Source organism: Chlorocebus sabaeus, chromosome 20 (assembly GCF_047675955.1).
Source record: "Chlorocebus sabaeus isolate Y175 chromosome 20, mChlSab1.0.hap1, whole genome shotgun sequence".
In the NCBI taxonomy this organism is placed as follows: domain Eukaryota; kingdom Metazoa; phylum Chordata; class Mammalia; order Primates; family Cercopithecidae; genus Chlorocebus; species Chlorocebus sabaeus.
This window is the reverse complement of record NC_132923.1, coordinates 54,849,588-54,870,550: the sequence shown is the minus strand read 5'-3', so window position 1 is coordinate 54,870,550 and position 20,963 is coordinate 54,849,588. Positions and strand designations below refer to the sequence as shown.

Below are 20,963 nucleotides of genomic sequence, written 5' to 3'. Positions count from 1 at the left end.
AATTGTTTTGCTGTCTAATTTTCCCAACAGAGAGCGATTAAGAGTGGTATAGGAATACAAAACAGCGTCTTGCAAAAGAGTATCTAACTTAAATTGAGATATGATATGATTATACAGTGTGTGTGGGGAAAAAAAAAAAAAATATATATATATATATATATATGTCTCCCTCTCGTGATGATAAGGTATTTAAAACTCAATTCTCATACAAATCTTAATATAGATTGTATTTAAGGAATATTCTCATAACAAAAATTACATATTGCTGTTCCTAGAAAGTATAGCTTTGCATTTTCAATTTTTCTGAATTGAAACTGTTTCACTTAGTTGTATTAAATAGGTGTACATTCTAAATAATAATCTATGAAGAAAAATAATATGCTAAGGAAAATAAAACTTCCTACTTCTGCATTTCTATAGAATATCTTGCCTACAGGCACCAGAGTTATTATATCTATGAGAAAAGTGCTGGTAAGTAATGAGCAGTGGGAAACCATTAGTATGCCTGAAATGGTTTAATGAAAGCTTGGATCATGACACGTCAGGAGCTGTTCTTATCATTTGGACAGCTCCATCTGCATCGTTAATAATTAATTCAGTTCAGTAAGAGTTCAGCTCACACACTCATTTAGAAGTCTTCTTCAGAGAACACCTCTCTGGCTGCTAGTCCCAGGGAGAAATAGGTTTCTGCTTGGCTAACAGCAAAGATCTGGTGATACAAGTATAGCTTTAGAGCTGCATTTGCCAGGTAGCAAAAGCTCCAGGGAGGACAAAAAGGGTCAGAACATGTGCAGTTCAGCTAGGTTACTTCAGAGTGATGTTTCTGTTCTTCTGTCTTATCATATCCATGTCAGCACTGCAAGCTGTGGAATGAATTTTAAGCTGCTAAGCTCAGACGGATGTGATTCAATTGAGCAGGTTGATGACCATAAAACAAACTGTGCACTCCTATAATCTGTGGTACCTTTTTCTTTTTTTAAACTACTTTGTATTTTTATGTGCATCAATATGGATGATGTTTAGCTGTGCTATATCATTAAGCAGTGTTAAATTTTATCAGCAAATTATATTGGCAGATTATTATAAATAATAATTTATGAAATTATTATTTGGGGATAGGTAAAAGAATGATCTTTGTCAGTGGGAGAGAAAAAAATGTCCCAGTTTGATGACTTACTCTTTTTGACTGAATAAGGGATTTTTTTTTTCTCAATTTGCTCTCACTCAACAGAGATTTCTCTTAAGAGATAGTCATCTGTTTACTTGTACACACACACCTGCCCACACACAAGGCACACACACACACGCCAGAGCTAAGCTAAAATCTGGTTAATTCTTGAATGAGTTGTTTCATCTCCAGAATTAATTATTAGCATGGACATTTAGCCTAGTGGGTTGTCGTACATATGTACCACAAACCTAATAGCCTATACTTACTTATAGTGGCTTCTTTGTGGATAATTGAGTAACTGCATGTACTTACCAAGTTTAAACAAATGTTTGTGTGCGCAGCTGTAACTCCACCTTTTTCCTTTCTCACTGATGCATGGAGCCTTTCACCCTATGCCAAAATACTATGTTTAAACTTCGTACTATTTACACTGAAAAGAAAAAACAAAGAGCAAGAAGGTCAAAGAGTGGCTGCATTGGAATTCAAGGGAGAAGAACAGCAATTGGATGGTAGAGACATTGTTCTCTCCCTCCCTCCTTGCCTGCCTTCCACTGAGAAATAGGGGAAATACCATGTTTGACTATTGTGATTGATTTTGTAAATGTATATCAATGGCAGAAAAATAAATTGAGCAAAAGTAAAAGTAAGAAGGAGAAAGAAATCACTTCTTATAACCAGCGGGAGCTGGGTGTGGGGAAGCACAGAAGTATATGGCTGGAAAGAGAAAAATGCAAGGAAGAAAGGAATTCAGATTTGCAGCCAGTAGTTTATTTGAAACCTACCTTTTTTGTCTTAAAATGACTACAGATTTTTCTCAAAGATGTGTTTATTAAGCCGGGCGCGGTGGCTCACGCCTGTAATCCCAGCACTTTGGGAGGCGGAGGCGGGCGGATCACGAGGTCAGGAGATCGAGATCACAGTGAAACCCCGTCTCTACTAAAAATACAAAAAGTTAGCCGGGCGCGGTGGTGGGCGCCTGTAGTCCCAGCTACTCGGGAGGCTGAGCCAGGAGAATGGCGTGAACCCGGGAGGTGGAGCTTGCAGTGAGCCGAGGTCGCGCCACTGCACTCCAGCCTGGGCGACAGAACTAGATTCCGTCTCAAAAAAAAAAAAAAGATGTGTTTATTTGCCCGTCTACCTCTTATTCTCATTTCCACAGTTGTATTTTAAGAAAACGAGAAAGAAGAAAGGGGAAAAAATTTTCGAAATAGTTTTCCCTGCAAAATTTTGTTTATCAGAATGTATTGTCTCCTGAAAGGCAGTGACAATATTTATTCTGTCAAACTAAAATTTAGCATTACTTTTTTTAACATTGGAGAAAATAAGATAACTGTAAAACCACATTTTTAAAAATGTACCTATGCTTCAGTATATATTCTATTTAATTCCAGAAGATATTTTATTGTCATATATGTTGGTGGTAGCATAAATTGTTAGGCATCTAAATGATATAAAAGTTTTTATATTTCTCTAATAAGACTAGTAATACGTATTGGTGAATTTTTTTTATTGAGTTGGGAAAAAGAAAAATCTTATTTAGCATTTTTTGCCATCTTATGGTTTACAGTATGTCATATGCTTTATTTCATAATTAATTTGTCTTGAAATGATGGTATTTTGTCCTCTTCCACGTACCATTGCCTCATTATTTGTATGCCTTCAAGTCGTGTTTCAGAGGCTAAGTTAGTGTTGGATTTAACTATTTTACATCTAGATATGAGTGCATTAGCTAAAAGTTTTATTTTCAGTTTCTTCAAGTTGGAGAATTCAGACACTTGTAATTTGAGTGCAAAAATTCCTCAGTTATGATTATTTTTCTAATGCTTTTAGTTGTTTTTAAAGAAACTCACTTTCAAGTCTTCTAAAACATTCCATTTTAAGTATGTTAGAAACAGCTTTTAAAAATTTCATTCTTATATTTGCACTTAGATTCATGAGCTTATGTGATATTTAGCTATGTAAAAGTATAAATGACATAAACAGGTTTGGAAAAAATAAACTAACTGTTACTAAGCATGCAACTTGACTAGTGGGAGTAGAAGTGTGGGTGTTTTGGCCAGTTGCTGATTGTGGGATGGTAGTGTTTTACAAAGGAGATGGAGAATTGGTTAACTCTGGCAAATCCATCAGGCAGAAGTCATTTGATGAGCATACCTATTATGTAAATAACATAAATAGGATTTCTTTGAGGCAGTATTTTATATGTTAATTTATTTATCTTCAATTCATTCATCTCTGAATGATTTTTAAGTTGGATTACTTTTTATAGAGATGGAACCTTTTAAATATAGATTTAGTATATCTTTGTTAGGAGACTTCTAATCTTTTCACCCAGAATAAATTGGTTAATTTTATATGGGAAGTCTGTGGGCTGTAGAGTCCAGACCACAGTATATTGAATCCCAGCACTGGCAATATAGTAGCTAAGAAGTCTTTGGAAAGATACATCTCAATTATTTCTAAAATGAGTGTACAAGTGCTGCCTGCTGCCACTGGATATAGGATTGTAGCTGTATTTTTCCTCTGTAATTTTCTTTATTTTCTCAATTTGCATTGTGAATGTATTGTATGTGTAACTAGAAAGACACATTAAACACATGTAATGTAAAAACCTCAGTTAAGTGAGGGGAGCAAAAGAGGAGAAATGTATTGAACAGTCTGTTTTTAAAGGATTAATTGAGATAAGTTTTGTATGGCATATTCTCACCTTGGTTAGTATTATTAACTAGGAAAAATGACTTTATCATACTTAAGCCTTAATTGTATTTTTTATTGGTAGATTTCATTTTAGTATGTCAGTTTCACTGGAAAGTTGTCCCTGATTTCTGCCATTGAAAAATATTTCTTCTGAGTTGACTTCCAAGATTTTATCATTTTCTGCTCTTCTTTTTGCAATATAATACTTTATATGTTCACATTTTTCCACATTCACATTTTTTAGTTTCCTTATAAATTTTATACATTGTAGTGAATAATGAATAACTTTCTTTCCAGAATGTTTAGTACTACTACTATTTTGTTCCCAAGGGGATAACTAATATGCTTAGAAAATTATGAACACCAAATTTTGGTCCTATACACTTCAGGAAATTGTTTAAGAAGAGGAAGGAAAAAAACCCTTATGTTCAGAAGTTTGGGATAAAAGAAAGCAAATTGTTCTTATCAGGCCATTCAAAAACAAAGGATCAGAAACAAAGGGAGAACGATTTAAAGGATTTTAATTGTGAATCTGCAAAGCAGCCATCTTACCTATTATAGTCAGTTTATTTGTTTACTTGGGTTTTGGTTTCTTTTTTTTTTTTTTTTTTTACAACGTTTATAGAGTTTTTGTTTTTAACCTTTTTTGAATTTTACTAGTTAAAGCTAGTGTTGCATAAAATTAAAATAAAAAAAAAAAACCTCTTGATTTTTGCCTTAAAAAAAAATTAGAGATACACTTTGCCATGATTCTTTAAAACCCTAATAAGATATTTACTACTATACTACCAGAAGGATCTCTCTAATTTCTCAAAGGCGGAAATTGTGTCTTACTCATTCACAATACAATAAGCACATCCTTTTATGGAACAAGAATGAAATGTATCATATTGTAACATATCCAAAAAATTCAAGCATTTATTTATATTGTGACCAACTAAAATGTTATGGAAAATAAAGCCAGATAATGTTTCTACAATTGTATTTACTTTCTCTCTAGATGTATTTTAAGAAATTTTAAAAAAAAATTTGTTTTAAACAAATGTTTTTGTCCTTAAGTAATTAACATCAAAGGACAGAATGTTACCTGCCAACACTTGTAAAATTTTGCCCAATTACCTCATTTTATCCCTTAAGAAGGAATTCTCCATCTAATTGAAATCATAGGGCACAGTGGACAAAATAACTTGATAGATACATAGCCTACATTAAAGCTTTTCTTAGCACTGCTTCTAAACTCATCATGGGGAAGGACTTGGAATTTTTTATTTATTGCCCTTTATCACTTTTCCTAATTATAAAATCAGAAGTAGTGAATGATGAATAGTGTTACCATTTGATCATGTGATATTGTGACTCAGTAAAAATGATCATGTTACTGTAACACAGTTATGCTGATTATCTGCAACAAGGAATTAAATTCATCTTTACCTATAAAGAAATGGTAAAATGGGTCCTTTTCTGAATATACTATTTCTGGTATTAAGTCATATAAAGCTCACAAAATAACTTTTTTTTTTCCTTTTAAAAAGTAATCTAAAAATAAAATGGCAAAAAAAAAAATCCAGGAACAATGTAATTTAGTTCTATTTTTGGAGCATAAAAATGGAACTGCCTCCTCTTCTTCCAACGTTCTTCCAAGTGTCTGTAGAAACAAATGCAAATTACCAACCTTTGTCTCTTAATCAAAACACAGCTCCTTTTCCTCTGAGCAAGCTCAGGTTGACCTCTTGGAATCCACTCACTTTCCTTCTTGTCAGATTACATCTTCCTCATTTTGCTTTTGTTTGCACCTAGATTCTTTGCATAGCTGAATGTTTAGAAGGACTCAAAACAGCCTTTTGACAGAATGTATCTACTTCCTTACACTACAGAGACATAGAAAAAAAGGACTGATGGCTTTTAACAGTTAAATGGCAAAACATACCTATATAAACGTTATCTTACTTTATTATAACAAACATTTATCATATGTTATTTCATTTGGTCCCCACAATTGCCTTATGAATAGATCGGACAGATGTGATTATCCCCGTTTAATCAGTCAAAATCAAGAGCTAGACTCACAACCAAGACTTATGGTTCCAAACCCAGCAATTTTGTAGATTACATGATGTACATGATGTAAATGCTCCTTCTAAGGAATTCACTTTAGTGTTTCCGTCAGATGGCTTTTAGGCCCTGGAGTACATCTAGCTAAAGAAACTAATTTAGGTTTTCTAATTTATTTAATCATTACCACGTAATACTGACTTAATGAGGTTGCAATTTGATGTCAAATGATCTATTAAAGAATTGATCATATATAGCCAGAGTGTTTTTTATGTAGACTCAACTTGATCATTGCATACATAAAAAAATTGTATCAGTATCTGCCATATAAACATGGATTGATACATTTGCAAGAACTATTCATTTTTCAGCTGTTTGTGCATTGTGGTCTAATTCTTTGTTTGTTACAACAGCTAAATATTGTCTTCCTGGTGATCACATTATGCAAAATGGTGAAGCATTCAAACACTTTGAAACCAGATTCTAGCAGGTTGGAAAACATTAAGTAAGTATTTTGTATTTTAATTTTAATACTTGGCAAACTAAGTAAAAGATACTCTCCACAGGGAACACAGGGATTTCTACCTTCTGTCAACTGTAGAAATTATTCAAAATGAAGTCTTACTGCCCTCGAGTTGAATCTCAGTGTTACTGTATCACCAACACTGGTCAAAGATTAGATAATAAAATTGCTGTCTTGATCTGGAACCATAAATTGTTTCAGTGGCTTCATGTAAATTCCATATCATTGTAGCAATTTCATTTGAATTTAAAATGCAGTTCAAAATGATTTTCCTATTTGCATGGCTGATATGATTATATTAAGTTTGTTTTGTTAAATGACTTTTTGCTTTAAGGATTCTGAGCAGTTTCCACTCCTAATCCTGTTTTCCTAAGAGAATTTACTCTATTACTATTGTTAACTTGAAGATTATCTGTTGTTTTCATGCTAATTAAACAAATATTTACTCTATCTTAATGTTGAATAAAAGCTGCAATATTCTGTCAATGGAGAAAATGCTATCTAATTAACAAAAAATGATAGCTGTTGTTCATTAAATCATCTTCTGGAAACATTTTCAGAGTTACCTTTAAAATATGTGAGCCTTTTAATTTAGAACTTGAGAAGGTATTATTCAAGTTGGTTATAATGTGATTGTAAAAAATACTATTTGTAGTGTCAAAAATGGCAGATCTATAGTAAGGGTAAAATTTTTTTTTTATTTAGATGTTTTAGATAGGTTAGTGCCAGCTTCATTGCATGTTGCATGGTAAGAGAGAGAGCTAATCTTTAGCATCTCTCTCTTTTCTTCCTTTTCCTCTTTCTGTCTTCTCATCTACACCAGTAATTACCGTGTTTGTGATGGCTACTATAATACGGACTTACCTGGGTAAGGTAGAACCCTACATTAACAAATTTATAGCATGATTTATATTTTTTACAAATCCGTCAATATCATGAACTGCCCTTAACTTTTATAATTATTTTGAAATATCTAATTTGCTATAGTATTTTAAAACTATAATATGCCTTTATTTTTTAATTGCTTGCCTCTGCATTTTGACTTTCTTAATTTTGACTAATTTATAAAATATATAAATGCTTTCTTATTACTTTCTATTTTAATTCTGTCTAATAATTTTGTTTCTCTTTTCTGCTTATAATGCTTTCTAGCTATGAAGATAATAAGCCATTTATCAAGTAAGATCATTAGTTAGACATGGAATGCACTGACTTTAAATCCTTCTCATTCCTTCCTATTTCCTACAGTTCTTTTTTTAAGCTATTCATGATGAAATCTCTCCAAAATTATTTTATTTTGAAGTTGTTCTCATGTTTTTGTCCCATTTCAGCTAGGCTTCTTCATGCTTTAGTTATAAAACCTTAGGTTCACCTAAGACTAGTTTATTAGAATCCGAAGTTTAGGTGTTAAGTGATTATCTGCCATTTAACCTTTCTGTATGTGTCACATTATTCAGCGTCATGTGAGTATACCACAGGAATAAAAATACAGAAGTAAATTAATTAAGCACTCCTTAATTTCTTTTATGAAAATGCACATAAAAGACAAAGTCATAGGGGATATATTACACCTTGTATTTTAATATAGTTTTGATACTTTGTTTATTTTGGAATAAGAAAAGGTCATACCTGCTGTTGCTGTTTTCACTGGAGGCTGCAGTACTAAATGCTATTGTTCTTTCTTAATCAGTGAAAGGTTAAAGCCAAAATGCTGTTGAATTTGAATGTGAACATAGAGAAAGTCAACTGCCACTACTAATATGTTAACATTTAAGCGTGATGCATGTTTTTTGCTCATTGAACCTGTTAAAAAAAGTTCACTTTATTTTTCCAGGTCTTGGGTGCTTGGCGCTTTTGCTCTTCTGTGTCTTCTTGGCCTCACCTGGTCATTTGGGTTGCTTTTTATTAACGAGGAGACTGTTGTGATGGCATATCTCTTCACCATATTTAATGCTTTCCAGGGAGTGTTCATTTTCATCTTTCACTGTGCTCTCCAAAAGAAAGTAAGTAATTGAAAACATCTAGGGGCTCAGATTACTCATTCTTTGATTTGAATATAATAGATATAATAAAGAATATTTTAAGTCACATCTGGCATATTGTTAAAGAGCATCATATTTTTAATTATAAGTTAATTTTAATACCTGTCTGAAAATTTAGGTTCATCTATAAAATAATACCAGTCATCTTTTGTATCTCAGTTCGGGAATGTTACAAACTAGATACTTAGGTTAAGATCTCTTCCTTGCTTGTAGGGTCTATAAAATGCTAGGTACAAAGGGTATACAAGGTAAAAGAAAAGGTTAAATAAAACTCATTCTTTGTTTGCTAAAGGTATTGCAGTGGCTCACACTGAAGTTGAGTAAAGGATAAATGATGTTAATTTTTAAAGCACCAGACATACGAAAAATTAATGTTACCTTTTGAGTAATTTTGAAGGATCTAAAAATCAATAATTACTACCTTACGTCGTACTGTTTTGTCCTGATTTTATGTTAAGTGGAGTCAGCAAAAATGATTCAAAACTTACAGATGAAAAGTTTTAATCTGTAGCAAGAAGACGTAAACCGAAGGGAATTGCTTAGGTGCTATTTAAGTATAAAATTTCCATACCTTTCACTAGGTATCATCCTTTTTCTGACTTCATATCTAATGTAGTCGTTTTATTCTGTTATTACTAGTTGGTCACTAAATTGAACAGAGAAATAGAATTGTGAAAGTGAAAACTATTATGTTTTCAGTCCTGACAAGATGATAGTGTTGTTACTTCCCTCAGTTTTGAATAAGCTATAATTTTGAGATAATGACAGTGGAATGTGCAATACTGACAGATAATGTACATTCACAGCAATATAGGCATTAGGCAAAACCAACACTGGAAGGTATTATTTGGATAAAATACCATTTTGATTGCCATTGTCTTGGTTATGCAGCATTTCATAGCAGTTAACACCCATTAAATGTGTTGAAATTTTTTGTGAGGTATGATGTGTTATTTAATAACAATGAACTTTAACTTATAAACATTGTACAGGGGTAACATTAGTAATTACTTTGGCTTTTATATATTTCCTACATAAGTGAGCATTTTATATACAGGCATATTATTGTATATTCATAATTTTTGTGCTGTTATGCCAAGCATCTTTGACACGAAGCATAGACATAGCGGAAAACGAGTGAGGTAGTCATTATTTCTTCATATATGAGGAAAAGAAGTATAACTTAGTCTCGGATACATCCACTTGGGTGCACCAGGATTAGCTGTTAAGAATATGATATAAAATGGTTAAGTTAAAATCATGGTTATAACTGCTTGAATGAGCATATTTAGGCCAAGAAAATGCTTTGAAGCCTCAACCACCTTGTTATTTGTTCTAATAGGTTAATTAAATAAAGCTAAAAAGATGAAAATGCAAGTGCACGTAGATTTAAATGTCGTCTACTGATTTTTAATTTTCTAATTTTGCAAGCAGTGAGTGTCAAAGTCATGGTCTTTACAGGCAGTTACTGCACATAAACTTCTGAGTTGAGGGAAAGCCTTTGAGTGTTTTTGCAACCTATTAGAAAAAATGTTTTCTTATGCAGTTTCTTCTTGTCTGTCTTGTAATTTCACAGTCTGGCTCTAACCCACAAGAAAACATGTATATGCCAGTATAGCTGCAGTAGTCCAACAGCACCCTCTCCCTCTTTACTTAATTCTGTACCACTGCTTTAGATGGGGCCCTATTATTTAGCAGTTGTTCGGACTTCACTTTTTAAAGTTTAGTTGAAACTTTTTTTAGACCTAACAACTTTTTTTTTTTTTTGCATTCATATATTCAAGCTTCAGGGGAAAAGGGGAAATTACATGGGTAACTCATTAATGTGAATGGAAATTGCATAAATAGTTCCCTTGTGTGCTAATGAAGTGAATAGACATCTTAGACTCTCTACACTGAATGTTAAAGCTAGACACATCAGAAAATGAAGAAAACGTTCTGTCCTAATTAGTGGCAAATGTATCAAAGTACTTGTTTTCTTTATTCTTGTGCCAAAGTAGTCTTGTCATTATAAAGAGGTTACCCGCAAAACCATGCAAAAGAGGTTTCTGTGTTGACCTACCTAAGAGGACACGAAGCATATTCAACAACTGAATTACAGAGTGGTTAAATGTCATTAAGCAAGGAAAATGCTAAACTTTTTGTCCCGGTTTTTTTAGCATAAAATAAAAAATTGGAGTTACTAAGTATAAGAGAATAAAACTATAAATATATTGCTATTATTTAATAGCTAACATTTATATTATAACAGGATATAGAGTATTTCTTCATGTTGTATCACATTTTAAAGATTCTACTAGCCAGTCTAGTGGACAGAGATATTTTTCTGATTACTATTTCAGTAATTTTAATTGAACTTGATTTTGCAAGTTCAATTTATTTTCTCCACGGATAAGTCTTAGTGGAACTTTTAATTCTTTTCGGTTGTCTTCACTGTTCATTTAATTAGAGAGAGAGAAGCAAGTATGTTCATATTAATCCCTTGGTCTCGTGATTATTCAATGCAGGTACGAAAAGAATATGGCAAGTGCTTCAGACATTCATACTGCTGTGGAGGCCTCCCAACTGAGAGTCCCCACAGTTCAGTGAAGGCATCAACCACCAGAACCAGTGCTCGGTATTCCTCTGGCACACAGGTAACAAAGAGTTTGACAGCATCTTTAATTAACCGTATTTATAGAAAGCCTACTGAGACATGTTCTGTTCAGATGCACTAATTGTCTCCTCATTATAATGATCTAGATAGCAAATACTTGCTTTTTTAGTATTTTGGTTTTAATGTCTTCTTAAACATTTCTTCAGTGTTTCTTTATATGTGAACATCCTTTTTTGTGGAGAGTTACTCAAAAAGTATATCATAATCGTCTTATAGCCTAAGGCCGTATAGCACAGTGCTCATAGAAGGCACTCAATAAACGTATATTGAATAATCAGTGATCTCCACTTTTTAAAAAAAAGACAATAAAATAACATGTTTTTAAGAGTGGAGGATTAAATATCCCTTAGTTGCTTAGTAAATAAACAATAGACATTGTTAGTTTTAGACCAGAAACAACACACATTCTTTAAAAGGCCACCAGATAATCCTACATAGGTTGTTTAGGGTAAATCTCTGTATGTCTTTAATAAGGTAAGCTTGGGGAAACTAACAAAACACGTTTGTCTCGCTGTTTTGTATTAATAGAGTCGTATAAGAAGAATGTGGAATGATACTGTGAGAAAACAGTCTGAATCTTCTTTTATCTCAGGTGACATCAATAGCACTTCAACACTTAATCAAGGTCAGTTATCAGGAAAATTTGAATTATTACCATTTATTAAAGTACATATAAATTCCTTTTATTCAATAATATAATGCAAGAAATATAATTTTAAACTGCATTAACAGGATGCGGCTTGAAGGTAATTATTGAAAATATACCTTGCCACAGATTAAAAATATTATCCTAGGGAGTACAGATTTATTCTTTCTGACCAAGATATTTATGAAGGTTTTCTTCATAAAACATTAATAAAATTAGAATAATTACTATTCACATGAAACAGTACCATGGAAATTATGTTTTTAATCTTTCTTTCAAAAAGTGAAAAATAAATGCTAAAATCATTTGTAGAAATCTTCATAAACAAAAATACATGAAAGTTTATAAGCAACTTTTTCTATATTGTTTGATGTGTCTACAGTGGCAGCTTTAAATTCATCAATCAATACAGTTCTTAAAATATGCTAGGAAATGAAGTAATTTAGAAAAGAGTATATGCACACACATGTATTCTTGAATAAAAGCTTAATACATTCCAATTTAGTATGAAAAATTATATGGTATTGTATATATCCTTGGAAGGATAATTTAATCACGCTATTTTCAGTTTGATATGTACTGATTTGTAATACAGGTTAGAATTTATTACAATGAAATATAATGACATTTTAAACTGTTGACATTGCTCTAGTGAGATTCTCATTTAAAATGAAAAAAAGGTGTATGTGTGGTAGCGATACTAACCTGAATTTTAAGATATTTTTATCCAAATTACATTAGCTATGCAAAACATAATCAGTTAGTATTTAAAAGTTTGTAATTTGTCAGTTAGAATGAAAGACATGTGCATTTCTTCTGTTGCTTTGGTATTTTACTTCGTTCTGTTGGCTATCAAAAAGTAAATGCATTATTCAATGATTCATTTTTGAAACCTGGCAAATAACATTACATAATGAAAATTCTTGTTACGTAGAATTTGTGAATGATCTAATAATTCATTGTATAGTCTTTTTTTTCTCAGCATGTGTGCTTTTGCATTTACTAAGAGAAGCTTTTTGCAGTGTGTCATACTTTCCACCTGTTTGTGAAAGTTGTTTTTCCTCCTGCTCGTATCAAAGTTGGTATTAACACAGATGTTTTCATGAGAGATAATCCCACACCTGTAAATTCTGAAAGTTTGAGATTCCCTCTTCTGGGCCTCAGTGGTTATGTTTTTAATATTAAGCAGTAACATCTTGAAACATAATGTTGATTTCTATGCATTTAATTGCCATTTTTGTTTAACAGTGCTTTTGTATAAATTAGTAAATGTCATCCTCAGCAGGTGTTTACTTGGGGGATTTAGAAAGCACCTGTGAATTACTGAATTTAACTTCCCTCTCCCTTCTCTCCTGCAAATTAGTAGTTCAAATACAGTCAGAATATTTCAACAGATTTTCCATTGCCAACTTGTCCACTACCCTTGGTGAATATAAAAAAATACTTTACTACCACTGTAACGCTAAAATAAGAGACTGATGTACTTTTTTCTGTGTTTTGTTGTTGTTGTTTTTTTTTTACTTTAGGAATGACTGGCAATTACCTACTAACAAACCCTCTTCTTCGACCCCACGGCACTAACAACCCCTATAACACATTGCTCGCTGAAACAGTTGTATGTAATGCCCCTTCAGCTCCTGTATTTAACTCACCAGGTGTGCTTTACTTACAAATAAAACTACCTTTCTTTGCTGCTAAACAGAGCTATGATCTTTGCCCTGTTTCTAAAATATTCAAGTTGCCATATATTTATTATTACATTCTTAATTTATCAATTAAAAAAAATTACCGTATTGCCTATGCCAGGCTTCTAAAACTGCACTATATTATAGTAAAAGCTCAGTCATGATAGTATTTACAATAATTATCCATGTTTTTAACACAGGTGGCATAAATCTTAATATATTATTACAGGACTGACATCACATGGTCTGAGAGCCCATCTTCAAGATTTATATCATTTAGAGGTATCCTATCTATATAATATACTGTTCAGTTAATTCTAAAGCTTGCTGACAAAATTTGCTTCTGGAATGAATTAGCTAATGAAGATAATTTGGATGCCTAGCTATAGAAAACCACATTCAGCTTATCAATATATCCAAACTATAGTATAGTGCAGCTTTATGTAGTTTTCTTTTTTCTTAAGAAAAAATTCAGAATAAAGTTAATATTAGTCAGCTTATACCTATAGTTTTTAATTGGGGGAGGGGGAAAGATTGTCACTAACCCATCTTATATTACTATGTTGTTTAATAGCTTATTTTAAATAAAAGCATATATATATTTAATATTAACAATTTTCAAGATTTTGGTAAAGTTTTCACATAATTACTGCTAGCATATAATCTTTATTTGTGATGAATATTTGCCACTAAATTAAACACAGAACTTCGTTTCCATTTTTTTCTTAAAATTATTTTTTAATGTAACTGCAGCTTCTTTTTTCATTCTCTTGTTTTTTTTTACTTTCTTTATGCTTTCCTCTAGCAACCTACAGAGAGACAAGTATGGGAGTAAAACTTAACTTTGCCTATCAAATGTAAATTTTTTCAGCATGATTTTTAACGGGCACAATTAAAACATAACTAGCAGTCATGAAGTAGACTCAGCGGGCAAGTGGTTCACAATTTGCAACTAAAATGTTACCAAATTCAAACAGTACATCCATCTGTACTGCCTTTTGTCAGTAATGGAGGTCTGTAGCAAATGCTGTCCATACTTAAGTATACGCAATGCTGAAATAATTTGCTCTATAAAACCTGAAGTACTGTCAACCAAAATGCTTAATAATTGATTTATCATTTCTGCATTCCCACAGTAATCTTGCTACAGGCTGTGGAAAATCTTCAAGTGAATTACCTGAACTTGGGCAGAAAAAGATACCTCTTCAAAACCAGTCAAAGATGGCTTAAATCTGCAGTATATCATAGAAAAGACCTTTTGGATTATATCCAGTATATAGTGTTATATTTACCAAGCAATGATAAAACAAAAGAAAATCTTTGAAAACAGTGAACCTCTACAGAGGAAACAAATGCTAGCAAGTGAGCCATGTGTCACTCATACCTTTAAGTGCCAAATGTTTTTTTTAATAATCTTACAAAGATTTTAGCGCATAACATGAATTTATGAAGCTAAAGAATTGTGTCTACCAAGTTAAAGGAAGCCTTACAAATAACTATCACAATTTCATTTTGTTGCACATGGAACATGATACAAATTTGTCAGTTTTTCAAATGTGGAAGTTGGGACAGTCTTTAAACAATACAAATCACTAACAAATATAATCTTCCCTCATTTTCTCGTTTTTTTGCTGATGATAATTTGCCCAACAATGATCACATATTTATTGGTCATGAAGTTTGTATCAGGCAGTACAGATTTATTTATTTTTTTTTCTGAAGGAAACTGCATTTTCTAGGATATCTGCAGCTTTAAGAGTGGAGTGAGCACTAAAATGGGAAATTTCGTATTTTTTTTCCAAGAACTAAATTTTTTCCTAAACTCCTCCAAGCCTTGCATACAATGCAGCAGCCTCACAGTGGTCAGTTTCATTTCAATAACATCATTTCATTCTTTTTTTTTTACAGACCTATCTGTAGACTGTGATTTTTTTTTCTCTAGGATTTTGAGAATGAATAACCTAACTTTCCATGGTGCAGACCATTTAATTTTCTCTTGACTTTTTTTTTTCATTTGCTTGAGAAGCACTGTGATGTCTTAGTTTACATGTTTATGTGTCTGTGGAAAATACAACTCTGATTCCAATAGAGCATGTTACCATGTTTTTTTTTCCCCCTCCTAAACCTCTTTTCCTATCTTCAGCAGACTTATCCAATCTTTCATTCCTTTAGAAATAAAAGTATATTAGCCAAGGCTGCCACCCTTCTCCCATTCCATAGTTAATATTTATTCTTGGTTTAATTTCTGTGACCCATACTTAAGAAATCTCTAACATTTCTGCGTTTGACCTCCATGGCCATGGTGTCTGTGGGCCAATCTCGTACAGTGGACTCTGCTGGTTCATTCGGTGCTGTCACTGTGACTGATGCAGACTGCAGGGCTGCAGGCAAACTTTGACCACTAGAAGCCTGGGGCCATTGCTATTAGAGAGATTATTAGTACCAAAAACTCAAAATAATAAATATTAAATGAAAAATAAAAGGCTGCTATTGCTGGTAATCTAATTTGTTGAACCCTTGCTCTGACTAAGTTGCTGAGAAGCTTAGAAATTCTTCATCATGCTACAATAAATCATTTTACTTTCTTTTATATATCAGCTACTCTTAGGCCAGATAGCCTGAGCAGACAGACATGATGTGAGTTGTCCAAAGTGAGTCATTCCACCTGCTGTCTATCGTGATGTTGGATGGTGCTTGTGGACCCCTGGTCCAGTCAGTATGAGAGATGGCTGTCTTTGTTTAACATGACTTCTTTGTATCTGTCCATGTTTTCATTCTTTTTTTTACTTCATCTCCAGAAAAAAGGAAATGTTAGAATGTTGTTTAAAAAGTTGCTTGCCAGTTATGTGGGTTTATGTTGTACATTTTGCCTTTCAGTTTTGTATTGTGACTTATTCCTTTTTAATTTAGTGTTGTTTAGGACAAATTCTGTTAATTTTATTTTTATAAACCATAGTCTTGTACTTTAAAATGTAAATGTCACTAATGAATTGCTTTGCATTAACTATGCAAGGGCATGGAGTGAAGTTTTCTTTGTGTCAGAGATTTGACCAAAATCAATTAATAAGTACTGTCTCCCGAAATTGACAAAGTATTACTGTGTATGCCATTTTCCCTCCCTTGAAAACAGTATTATTTTTAACACTTTTTCCTGTTATCTGAGGGGTTGCAACTGTTTACAGTTGGGAATGCGGGAAAGCCTGGCACTTCTCAAGTGTTAGCTTTCAAATACAACTTTGTCCTGAACGACATTAAAAAGTTTTGTACAAAAGAAATAGAGTTTCTTTGTAAAGGAACAGAGACAGTAACGATAACTCCCCCTCTTCTGTTTCAGGACATTCACTGAACAATGCCAGGGATACAAGTGCCATGGATACTCTACCGCTAAATGGTAATTTTAACAACAGCTACTCGCTGCGCAAGGGTGACTATAGTGACAGCGTGCAAGTTGTGGACTGTGGACTAAGTCTGAATGATACTGCTTTTGAGAAAATGATCATTTCAGAATTAGTGCACAACAACTTACGGGGCAGCAGCAAGACTCACAACCTCGAGCTTACGTTACCAGTCAAACCTGTGATTGGAGGTAGCAGCAGTGAAGATGATGCTATTGTGGCAGATGCTTCATCTTTAATGCACAGTGACAACCCAGGGCTGGAGCTCCATCACAAAGAACTCGAGGCACCGCTTATTCCTCAGCGGACTCACTCCCTTCTGTACCAACCCCAGAAGAAAGTGAAGTCTGAGGGAACTGACAGCTATGTCTCCCAGCTGACAGCAGAGGCTGAAGATCACCTACAGTCCCCCAACAGAGACTCTCTTTATACAAGCATGCCCAACCTTAGAGACTCTCCCTATCCGGAGAGCAGCCCTGACATGGAAGAAGACCTCTCTCCCTCCAGGAGGAGTGAGAATGAGGACATTTACTATAAAAGCATGCCAAATCTTGGAGCTGGCCATCAGCTTCAGATGTGCTACCAGATCAGCAGGGGCAATAGTGATGGTTATATAATCCCAATTAACAAAGAAGGGTGTATTCCAGAAGGAGATGTTAGAGAAGGACAAATGCAGCTGGTTACAAGTCTTTAATCGTAGAGCTAAGGAATTCCAAGGCCACATGCAAGTATTAATAAACAAAGACTCCATTGGCCTGATGCAGCTCACTCAAACTCTGCTTGAAGAGATGACTCTTGACCTGTGGTTCTCCAGTGTAAAAAAGATGACTGAACCTTGCAGTTCTGTGAATTTTTATAAAACATACAAAAACTTTGTATATACACAGAGTATACTAAAATGAATTATTTGTTACAAAGAAAAGAGATGCCAACCAGGTATTTTAAGATTCTGCTGCTGTTTAGAGACATTGTGAAACAAGCAAAACAAAACTTTTCAGCCATTTTACTGCAGCAGTCTGTGAACTAATTTGTAAATATGGCTGCACCATTTTTGTAGGCCTGCATTGTATTATATACAAGACGTAGGCTTTAAAATCCTGTGGGACAAATTTACTGTACCTTACTATTCCTGACAAGACTTGGAAAAGCAGGAGAGATATTCTGCATCAGTTTGCAGTTCACTGCAAATCTTTTACATTAAGGCAAAGATTGAAAACATGCTTAACCACTAGCAATCAAGCCACAGGCCTTATTTCATATGTTTCCTCAACTGTACAATGAACTATTCTCATGAAAAATGGCTAAAGAAATTATATTTTGTTCTATTGCTAGGGTAAAATAAATACATTTGTGTCCAACTGAAATATAATTGTCATTAAAATAATTTTAAAGAGTGAAGAGAATATTGTGAAAAGCTCTTGGTTGCACATGTTAGGAAATGTTTTTTCTTACACTTTGTCATGGTAAGTTCTACCCATTTTCACTTCTTTTCCACTGTATACAGTGTTCTGCTTTGACAAGTTAGTCTTTATTACTTACATTTAAATTTCTTATTGCCAAAAGAACGTGTTTTATGGGGAGAAAAAAACTCTTCCAAGCCAGTTATGCCATGCCTTGCACAGAAGTGGTGAAATCTAGAAAAGATTGTGTGTCACCCCTCTGTTCATTCTTGAACAGAGGGCAAAGAGGGCACTGGGCACTTCTCACAAACTTTCTAGTGAACAAAAGGTGCCTATTCTTTTTTAAAAAAATAAAATAAAACATAAATATTACTCTTCCATATTCCTTCTGCCTATATTTAGTAATTAATTTATTTTATGATAAAATTCTAATGAAATGTAAATTGTTTCAGCAAAATTCTGCTTTTCTTTTCATCCCTTTGTGTAAACCTGTTAATAATGAGCCCATCACTAATATCCAGTGTAAAGTTTAACACGGTTTGACAGTAAATAAATGTGAATTTTTTCAAGTAGTTAACATGTGAACTCTTATGTATGATACATAATTGGCTTTAACATGTTGGTCCCTTCCCACCCCTTCCCACCTTGGTTTAAGTAATGTCATACCAAAGCCCAGGGATATATGAAAGGATACAATTAAGTTGCCTGTTTGTTCTTTATGCTGAAAAGAATGTATGTCTTCTCATTTCCCACTACATATGCACAAAATCTGTTGGATAAATTTTAAGAGGGATATATTCTGAAAACATTTTTGTTTGTTGCATTGTAACAGGACTAAAAAAAGAAGGGTTGGAAGTTCTACCATCAAATTTGGGCATCATAAAAAGTTTTTAACTGATTTTTTTAACTGATTTTTCAGCAGTATTGGGAAATTTCTTAAACATACTTTAAGGATTATAAATATCCCTACAGATAGCTGTGAATACCAATATTCATTACCCTGGAAAAGTTTTACTCCAAGTTCAAAAATCATATAATTGAATATCAAGAAACAGATTTTTTCTGTTTGTATCATAAGCATTTATACAAAATTATTCTAAAGCTTAATGGTTCTAATTCTCAGATACTGCCACCAGCTTATAAATCACTTAGTTTTATGTAGACACACACATGCCTATTGAATTTAAAAAGGAATGAGATTTAAAAATTTAAAAATTAAGTGCATATATATATATATTTATATTTATTTATTTATTTTTATTTATTTTTTTAAGAGTGTCCCTTTGTCACCCAGGCTGGAGTGCAGTAGTGTGATCTTGGCTCACTGCAACCTCCACCTCCCAGGTTCTCAAACAGATTTAACAATCCTCTGAGAAGGGTACTCATTTCTTTGGCTAAAATTCTTCCGGGATTTATAAAGTTTGCTTGCTAAAGGAGGGCATTAGATAATCAAGTATTTTTAATTTTCTATCTTGTTATACTTATTTTGAATGCCTAAAACTATACAGTATTGTGTGATGTGTACTTCCTAGTATACAAGCTACCTAGAGTCAGGCTGGTTCAGTAATAAATTTTTTAAAGGCAACACTGATTATTCAGTTAGCCCTGTTTCTTTCTCTTGAGGCAGTTCTCAAAACTCTAAAGACATGAACAGTGCATAGTACCTAAATGGCTACTGTTCTCTAATGTCTTTATCCTATGGATTCAATTTGGAAACCATCATTGATCTTTGGCCTCAAAAGAAGTCATTTTAAAGCATTTCTTTTCAAAAATATATAAATGTTGCCTTAAATTCCATCTAGGATTCCCCTAGTACAAGATAGTTTCTTAGGTTTGTAATTATTAAACTACTGTTTTAATGCAGATGCATTATTGTATTTATTAACCTAGTTTCTTGGGATCTGCCCAGACTTCACCTGAATGTACAGTTTTTACATTCTTGATTGTTTTCTCTTTGTGATAGTCACAACTGTGAACTTAGAAAGTCACATTATTATAGTTCTTCCTAGGGACATTCGCTCTGTTAGTCTTTATTTTAAAAAAATAGTCATAATATTATCTTGTTATGTTGGTCAAACTGGTCTCTAACTCCTGGTCTGAAGCAGTCCTCCCACTTGGGCCTCCCAAAGTGTTAGGATTAGAGGTGTGAGTAACTGCGCCAACATTAGTCTATTCACAATAAGGATGTTTGTGTTAATTTGTTTTAGATGTGACTTGATACAGGTTACTCCAAATTGACCTCCTCTTGTTTTTTAAAAAAGGCCTTTCTATTTGCAAAACACACACAAGACCCACTTATAGTTTATCCATTTATATATTTTCATCTTAGAGGCATTTATATTCATTTATGTGGAAGAATCCATACAAATCTATAAATCACTTAAATATGTCCTCATTTTCCACTCATCCACATTTGAGGGCACTGACATATAATATTTTAACCAGTAAAACATTATTTGACAGAAAATCACTATCTTCTCCCCAAAAAGAAGAGAAGCGTCATGCACAAATTTATTGCTAAATTTCAAAAAAAAAAAAAAAAATCATGTTCACTTGTTTTATGAATGTGTTTAGGATGCTTTATGTATTATTTCAATGAGAAAGGAGAAAATGTATTTTTCCTTCAATTCAACATTGAACCTCAGGCTTAAAACTGACTTTTTAATGTCCTTGTGGGACAGGGAGTTTTGTAAACA

At 33.1% G+C, this 20,963-nt stretch overlaps 1 protein-coding gene across 27 annotated transcripts in view; it reads left to right on the top strand.

Annotated features, from left to right (window-relative positions):
• ADGRL2 (adhesion G protein-coupled receptor L2) overlaps nucleotides 1–18,839 on the top strand; it is a 694,457-nt gene extending 675,618 nt beyond the window's left edge. For 8 of the 27 annotated variants that reach the window (XM_073007178.1, XM_073007179.1, XM_007978189.3 and 5 more), the window contains 5 exons: nucleotides 6,334–6,425; nucleotides 8,278–8,446; nucleotides 10,993–11,121; nucleotides 11,670–11,766; nucleotides 16,807–18,839. In XM_073007178.1, the coding sequence (XP_072863279.1) occupies nucleotides 6,334–6,425; nucleotides 8,278–8,446; nucleotides 10,993–11,121; nucleotides 11,670–11,766; nucleotides 16,807–17,561 (1,242 nt within the window). In that variant the 3' untranslated portion in view covers nucleotides 17,562–18,839. Of the gene's footprint in view, nucleotides 1–6,333; nucleotides 6,426–8,277; nucleotides 8,447–10,992; nucleotides 11,122–11,669; nucleotides 11,767–13,313; nucleotides 13,443–13,672; nucleotides 13,755–14,608; nucleotides 14,835–16,070; nucleotides 16,250–16,806 lie in introns of those variants that run through there. The other 19 variants (XM_073007173.1, XM_007978183.3, XM_073007174.1 and 16 more) reach the window with 6 other exon arrangements.
• The last annotated feature ends 2,124 nt before the right edge of the window (nucleotides 18,840–20,963 follow it).